Source organism: Pygoscelis adeliae, unplaced genomic scaffold (assembly GCF_000699105.1).
Source record: "Pygoscelis adeliae isolate BGI_AS28 unplaced genomic scaffold, ASM69910v1 Scaffold220, whole genome shotgun sequence".
NCBI classification, from domain to species: Eukaryota; Metazoa; Chordata; class Aves; order Sphenisciformes; family Spheniscidae; genus Pygoscelis; species Pygoscelis adeliae.
The window spans coordinates 2,270,820-2,279,425 of record NW_008824049.1 but is presented as its reverse complement, the minus strand read 5'-3'; the positions used below and the strand labels follow the sequence as shown (position 1 = coordinate 2,279,425).

The window sequence follows — 8,606 nt, the reverse complement described above, 5'->3', positions numbered from 1 at the left end:
CAAAGGTTAAAGGGAAGAAAAAAATCCAAGGGATCGGATGCATGGAAGGTAAGATTTTTCTCAGCACAGCAAAATTTGCAAATGTCTGAACCAGCAGTGAGTCCTCCAAGGCATGTGGGCTGGAGGTACGTTGGGGCTGGAAATCGATGCTGTGCCTCATGCGGGAGCCAGTCGGGAGCGTGTGCTTGGGCTCTGGCTGTGCTCTGGGTCACCCAAAGGCCTGTTCCTCCTCCTTGTACTGCTCCTACCCTCGCCTCTCATCCTCCTATGCCATCAAGGTGCTGCTGCCTGAGGCTCTACCTAAAGCAGAGATGATACGTGCTGGATGGTGGTTATTTTTGACACCTCTTTTGCTGGTCAGGTAACAGATCTATGTCTGTGCAGGTTTTAATGGTGGTGCAGCTTTCACTGTTGTAAGGAAAAGCAGAAAGGCAAATCTTCAGGTTCTGCTTTCTGTAATGTCAAAAGCAAATTGTATAATTTCCATAAAGTTTTGCCCAGCCTTTAAATTCAGAGGCCCAGGCTAAGTATGCTAAAGATGTGTACCCTTTACGTCCCAGTATCATTTCAACTAAAGGGCCAAATTACTATTTAGTAAAGTGATTTAAGCGTGGAATTATGTATGTGGCTTCAGGGGCACTACTGAAGCACAAATGCAGTGCGAGTGCGTTCAGGATTTGTCTGTCCTTGCACAGCTGTGCAGCCCTCCTGGCTGCCATTATGGCATTACAGGCAGCAATCCACCTTCCCCGCTGTGACCGATGCTCATGTTTAAATGTCCAAACTAGAGCAATCTCACAAAAGTCGTCACAAAAACCAAAGATACACAGAATATGGCCAAACTCAGACACAGGTCTAGTATTTGCAGGGTGATGGTGGTACCACTCATAACACGAAGGGTCTTTGCAGCAGTTTGGAAAGTCAGTGTAAGGAAAAGTGAACAGGACTGCGTAACCCAGGTAGTTGGTCCCAGCGAGCGAGCAGCAGCAGTATGGGCCAAGGAGAGGAGATGCAGTGGCAGCAGCGAATTGCTCTGAGGCGCCCGTGATGCTCAGTATGCCGAAGGCAAAACTAGCTACCCACTGAAATGGAGACAAAAGCATTTTATCACTTGTCTGACCTGCTGAGACGATTTTTAAAAAAACTTTAAAAACTAAAGAGCTCAGTATTTTTGTATTTCTTCATTTCCAACTTGGAAAAAAAAAAAACTGTTTTTTATATTCAATCTCCTTTATTCTGTGTCCAAAAAGAGATGTGATGGTAAGGAAAATTAGTAGCTTGAATGTCATGAACTTACTAAAGAAAAATGTGGATTTTTTTTTTACAGGGAAGACAAAGTCATTGAAACCATATTTTACTGAAAATACTAGAAGAATAAATTGAAACAGGTATACTTATGTAGCTTGTCATATAGCATATAAGTACAGTGGGTAGCCTTTAAAATTTAAACTGCATATTTGAATAATAACAAAGTTCCTCATTATAAAACAGAAAATGTGACAGGAACTGGCAGAACTACCGTGCTGGTGGGATATTTAATGTGCACCCTCTCTAAGCCCTGCACAGCACATTTGATCCACGATATCAGCAAGAGAAGTGCTTTCCTCTTCGAATGCATCGTCCAGATTAACTCTGCCATTCCCTTGCCACCTCCTACATGTGACATCATGTAGACTCCTGGACTTGTCACCCCGACTGATGGCACCTTGCACTGAGTTACCACCTACCCCTGCCCTCAGCAGCTCCATGCAGCAGGATTTCGAGGTGGCTGAGCTCAGCTCTGGGGTAGATGGGTGGAAAGCTTTGCTGCTTGAACTGGCAGGAGCTGTCTCACTGCTGGGTGCCAGGTGCTCAGCCCTCTGCTCCCCTGCTCTCGTGCCTCCTTCTTGTCCTGGCGCGTACCTGCCCTGGAGAGGTTTGCTGTGGAGCCAGCTCCATCCTTTGTGCCAGCTGAGAGGCTTCTCCATGCTGGGGGAAGCCTTAGAAAAGCTTTTAGGAATAATTTACATTTCCTTTGATCCAGGAACTCTGCAGGTAAAGAACTAAGGCTATTAGCAAGCAATAACTAGCTGCTGCGCAGGAGGGGAACAGGCTCTTCACTACCAGGCTGGAGTAACTACTCTGTGTTTCTCCCTGGTCCAGTGCACAGAGAGTGGCTTTAAAAGGGGTTGGATCATGCACAGCAGAGGCAGGAGCAGGGCCCTGCCAGTGTGCATTCAAGGCCAGCTGGGAGTGTCCTGGAGGAAGTGTTAAAATTCACCTTTTGTGGACTCAGGCATAATACCGCATCCTTTTTGTGCACAGCATGGCCACAGACAGATGATGGTTGCTGTTTGTTGCCAAAAGGCCAACGAAAACTGTTCTGTGCATCTCCTGCGTTTGTTATTCTCGTGCTCCTGAGCGACTTTGGGGCACTTGGAAGGACACAGCCATCCCCAACGGGGTATGATACCGGCCAAGCCACCATGCTGGTACTGACCACCACTGCGTAGTGACTTTGATCAGCCTCTCCTGCTGACAACTGGGGAGCAGGGAAGAAACCCAGGACACTACCAATGGGAGTGCCTGAAGGAAACCCCAGGCAGCACAGAAAGGAAGGTTAAGGTTATTTAGTGTCTGCTTCAAGCTGCTTTTGTCACTCTGGACAGAGAATGAGTTTGGGTTTGGTTATTCTTCCAAAGTGCTGTCAAAGGCACAGCAGACACTTGCTTTATTCACCAGGTCCCCATCAGGGCAGGGTACATTTCATCATTGTCCTTATTTCAGAACCAATTTTGACTGGGAAAGTATCTGTGTTGGTGATGGGGAGCTGACATACACAGGCACATTTTCATTCATTTAAATACACCAGCAGTGACGCTGGCTTGCAGTGAGTAATCTTTTTTCCAGTGTAAGCATCTTGGACCCACATGTATCTTTGCTCCTAACTTCAGGCTGGTGAATGGAAAGAAGAGCTGAAGATGTGCTGAAGGCAAGAGTCTGTGTCCGAGGACACAGAAAATAGCACCATCTGGGCTGTAATTTCTGGTGCGACGTAGGAGACTGTATCAACACAGATCCAGAACCTTGAGCAGTATTGTCCTGCGGTTTGATTTCCATTCTGGCACGCTAAATGCAGTAAGGCCCAGGTTTTTCATGGCACTTTCCATTTTTGATTTAGGGAATTTGAAAAATACTTGTCTGGAGGCTGAGCCTGAAGTTATAATCTTGGCATATCCATACCATAAAATTCCTGTGGATAAAAGCAGAAACATCTGGATTCATGAGTGGATGTTGGCTAAATCCACCAGAAAAAAAAGTCTTCAAGGGATCCTAGAGGGTTCTAGCCAGAATAAATAATACAACAAAATAAGAGTGTTATTAAGAGTAATTGTAATACTGAAGCTGAATTATAAGATGAGGGCCAAGCCCTTTTCACAATCTGCTTTTCCAGCTAAGAGCCCTTCAATTTACACTTAACGCACATGTGGTTGATGGAACAAAGAAAAAATTGAAGAAGGATGAAAGCAGTGCAGAGATTATTCAGCCTTGCTGGTTTAGCTCCAGGCACATCATTTAAATGAGTAGATGATTAGTTTCCAGTTTGTTTTAAATTCTCTGGCAAGAAATTTTATGCTGTATCCCAAAGTTGGATGTGCTTAAAACTTTTTTTTTAAGGCTCTGCCATTTTGTTTTATTTCTTAAGGCAAGACTCTGAAAGAGCTCCGCAGGAGTCACCTGAGTGCTGGGACTGGAGGGGCAGCCTGGCTGTGTCACTGATCAGGCCACGTCCCTGCTCCCAACCTGTGAGGACCCTGGGACCAGGGAACAGTTGCTCCTTTTCTCTCTCACCCCTGGGAGGCTGAGCCCTGTCTTGCTGAGCCAGAGGTTATATCTAAGCTCAGCAGCACCCGAAGTCAAGGGAAGTGGCCAAAACCACTGTTCCCCACAGACCTGCAGCCTCTTCGGCTGCACCCTGTTGTATCGGCACCACTTGCCTGGTTTAAAGCTAGTGAAAGGGAAAAGGTTTGTATTGGTTACCCCTTGCATCTCCTTTTGGTGTTTTTGAGGTTAAGAGCTGCTGAACAGCACATCCTCTCACCACCCAACCCCTCCTGCATGGGTCCCTTCCTTGCGCCAAGTCTCCAAAGCTGCCACGAACACCAGGTCAGGCAGCATGTCTTCCCCTGCTGTGACGGGGTGAACTACACCCACAGCCAGGTGATTAAAAAGTTGTATGTTGCTGAAAATGCCCGTAACACACCATCCCTCCCCAACAGAGGTAGTCAGCATTTCTCATTACCTGTACTTTGTCCATGCAGATCTGCATTACTGACCTTGCAAGTTGTGCTTCCCGATTCCCGGAAAGCCTTGGGTACTTGCCTGCTCTGTAACCTTCAGCCAACTCAGCTTGGGGTGAGTTGCTTCCTTGTAGAATAAAAACCCTATCGGTAAATCCTTGTCCTGTCCTCCCTCCTTGTTGCCCTCGTCTTCCCTGTTGTCCGTACCACAGCCAACAAGTTGAATAGCTCCTGAGGGAGCTCGTCAGTTGGTACCATTCTAAGAGGTCCTCCTCCACGGAGAGACTTTAGGTTTTCTCCATGGAGATGCTTCCTGTGATGCACTACCAATGCTTAATGCTCTCTGAAGCCTGCCACTAGGTTCTGAACAGTGGGATACAAGTTTGGGGTGAGACAATACTTGAAGTATGACTGGAAATACCAATGATACACAAACAGTGACATTTACACTCCCTTTGTTCCATGCAAGGAATAATCTTGTTTACAGTGTAAGGAGTGGGAGTTCAATTGGCCTTAAAATAGCCTCAACACATCTAGGAAATCCATAAAAAAGAATGCCCCAGTATTTCTTAGGACATTATTTTCAGCAGGTCTTGTTATTTAATTTGCTGCCAACATCTGTCATTTCCTCCACAGCCTGGGTCTGAACCGAAAGCTCACAGGACCCGATACAAAAAATTCAGAGCACTGCTCTTTATTCACGTGGTATAGCATCTCGACCGTCAAAGTGAAACGAGGAAATACATCTGCTCATAGATGTTACAAAATATTTGTTTTAGATTAGCTGCTATCACTGCCACTGTCCACATTTGCAGTCGTATTCTTCCACCCAACTTGAAACTGAAGGCGATAGGAAGGTCTGCCGAAACTGCAGGGCTCTCGGTTAGGAACAAATAGTTTGAGAAGCTGAGGAATGAGAGATGAAGCAGAGCTAAATTTAGAATCTCAGATAAGAAAATATCTGTATCTTCAGTGCTCTGTGGTTTTATTTTGCTCTACACAAAGCACACCTTGGTTTTGCATGGCTGTTTGCAGATTATACCGACTCGAAGGCTTGAGGAAAAAAAAAGGCTTTGATGTCTTCAGTAAACAAATACCAGTGTTAAAAGATCTTCAGTTCTTGTTAGCATGCTGCAAACAGCTATGTTTGAAGAAAAATAAACATCCCAAGGTTGATGGAAGGGTAGGAAAGCCATAAAGTACTGTACTCAAATCCTTGGTATGAGGACATCAGAAATGAGTGTGCCATGAAAAAACCCTTTATTTTCTCTCTCCTTTTGGATTAAAAAGGAAAGAACAAACTGGCGCGTGGTTTACCAGCCATGCAGTGGGAATAAATGGGTATAAACCCCCATGGCTAAATCATTACCATCCAAATCACAAGAATACTATCAAGTCCACTGGAAAACCAAAGGTAGGAGTCCCCTGGAGATCTTCCCCTCCAACCGTTGGGGTGAGGGGAAGAAGACTCACCCTTCCTCCAACCCCCCTTTTGACTCAGCTTCCTCAGTGCTTCACCTGCTGCCACGGGGCCACCAGCACCTCTTAACCCTCGCAGCTACAGGACCTCGTCCCAAAAAACCTCATCGGCTTTTACATTGTGCAAGCACCCATTTTCCATGAGGAGGAACCAGGCATGCATCGCCCTCTTAGTGGGGAGGATGAGGATTTCACGCCTGGCTGTGTGCCTACCTGAGCTTTTACTCTGCAAAGCGTGTTGTGCTTGTCTCATTGCATCACTTACATCCCTTTGGAAATGCAAAAGCTTAGGAAATGAACCAAAGAAAAGAGCTAAACGATGATCTCAATTACACCAGCATAACCCTGGGGATGTTAATTTACATTTATGTCCTTTTAACAATCCAAATTTGGTTCAGAACAAGGAAGTTTGGGTTTTCTCTGTAAAGGGAAATTAAAAATCAGCAGGTCATGATAATAATCAATACACCAATATTTACTGCAAATTTAAATCTTATCAAGAGCATCTAGGGAGCCTCTCGCTTTAGTTTCATGTAATTCCAAGCATTTCTCTGCTTAAAGAGAGTTCACAGGAGCTGGGAAATAAATAATTCAAACACAGTTGACTTTTTAAAGTCTCTGTAGCATCACTAACATCTTTCCTTTGATAACACTTTTGTTCTGCCTACCAAAGCTCTGTTCCAAATGGGACTGGCGAGGCAAATGCTCCATCCAACGAACCAGGGCTTATAAGAAAAAAACAGGGGAAAAAAGCAAAAATTCTGGAAAAAAATGCTTATAATCCCAAAGGTAATAAATATCCCTCCGGTAACTTCATACAAGCTCTTCACTTTCATTGTGAGACTCTCCCTGTTGGATTCACAGTGAGGGTTTGTAGCTAAAGCTGAGGCAGAGACAGTTCATAATAAACAGAAACTCCTTAGAGACTGTAGCCATGGTATGTGAGAGCTGTTTACCTAGCACGATGAAGCACTATTCTGTTTATCTTCAGATGTTCCTACAGAAACAGAAGGTATTACAGTGTAGTAAATAAGGCCCCTTCACCCCCAGGAATATGTTGTTTTTTTTTCCCCCAGACTCGTTGCTCTTCACTTTCAGCTGCAGAAAGCCCATCCTGTGATTTCTGAATTACTCCTTCATCCATTTTCCCCCGAGGACAGACCGCTTCCCGGTGCAGAGAGAGGCAGAAACTTGTTGACAGCAACTGGGGTTGTTGTTTCCAATGCTGACCTGCCCATCGCAGCCAGAATGAAACCGGCACCCTCAGTGCCAGCAGTGTCTGCAGGACACAGATGCGTCCTCCAGAGCAGGACCACCTTCTCCCCAGGGAGGGTTAGGTTATTGTTGATGGAATGTTTGTCGCAGGGAAATTTAGTGGGAATAGGCTCCAGCCTGTGACTTGAAATCTAGGGTATTGCACAGCTAATGCTGTTGGTGTCTTTGTTCCAAATGTGAAAGATAAGGTCACTGAGAGCTTTGAGAGGCACTTTGGAGGCTGGAGGTGGCTCCTAGGATCTGTTCCTGGGCACGGTGGGGGAAAGGCCTTTGATTTCAAAGGGATTAGGGCTGGGTGCCTTCCACTGCTCGTCAGACTGGAGCCCTATTTCTCCCTACCTGCCACAGCAAATATTTTGATTGCAAGAGCCAAAGCAATCGTGTTGTGTACTCCATCATATGCAATCCCCAAGGCATACTGCTGATAACCATCAGACTCATTTCAGACCTGTGGTGTCTGTCCACCCCCCCATTGTCATCATCCGTCCGTCATCGTCCCTCCCCCCCACTGGAGTGCTGCCACCAGCCAGGGTGGCACCCGGTACCATCACATGCCCCAGGGCACATCCCGATCCTCCTAAAGGAGACTTGTGCTTCAGGGCAAGCCAGCTTGCATGGTGGTGGCTTCTCAGGCCACTGCAATGACAATGCCACCTCTGCACGGTGGGGGAAAGCAGAGTGGCAATTTTAAGAAGTGGTAATTAACTTACACCTTTGAAGATCCTATAATACCTAATTCACCCCGTTGGGTGAGATTTGGCACTAAATTGATTTATGGCGTAGTGCAGCGGGCTGTGTGGAACATGTTTATTCAAATAACATCAGCCCTCTTTATCAAACACTATTCCACTTCTAGTTTAATTAAAACACAATTAGCAGGGCTTGCAATTTTCTTAAATGTGCCCAATCTTCTATGAAATTAATATTAATCTCTGTTCAATGTGCAAGTCAGTAAAGTGACACGTGGAAAATTACACGTTCTTGACTCAGGAATGCAAATTGGAGGATGACTTCATGTCCCTGAATGAGAAGATCGGCATGCCAGATGTGTCTAGTGCCTGACCCCTTTAAAGGCTCTGAAAGATCACACGTGACTTTAAAATGTCATTTCATGCATGCAGAAGGAAGAAAGAGAGCCCGATAGCTTTATGTTACTTAGCTTCCCATTTAATTTGGTTAGGGCGGTGTGAATGTCTTAATAACACGAAGCAGAGCTCTGATCTCTGTTCTGGCTGCATGTTTCCAATAGACATCCTAATGCCTTTCTCATGGCCAGAGTGGTTAACAATCTGTATTTTCTTGCTATTAATTAGAAGTTGTATTTCATTCCCTGATGAAGAGCGAGCCTCACTGTGTAGCTGACAAGTTTGCAGTCCTCGCTTTGAGTCATGCATTGAATTTTACTGAATTGTTTTATCTGGAGATAAGAGCAACAAACGTGAGTATAGAATTAATACCTTTTTTAAATTGCAATTGTATTTTTAAGTCACAAAAATCAGGTGGCATTCAGTCTTTCCTGCTCTTACCATTTCTTCTGCTATAGACTTGAATGTCCTTTCTTTTCCCTTGCCC

At 45.2% G+C, this 8,606-nt stretch overlaps 1 protein-coding gene across 1 annotated transcript; it reads right to left on the bottom strand.

The window, feature by feature from the left end:
* Positions 1-784: 784 nt before the first annotated feature.
* TMEM212 (transmembrane protein 212) lies at positions 785-6,595 on the bottom strand. Its single transcript, XM_009333602.1, is given in 3 exon segments — positions 785-874; positions 876-1,082; positions 6,428-6,595. Coding segments are annotated over 3 exon segments (465 nt in total).
* Positions 6,596-8,606: the final 2,011 nt, after the last annotated feature.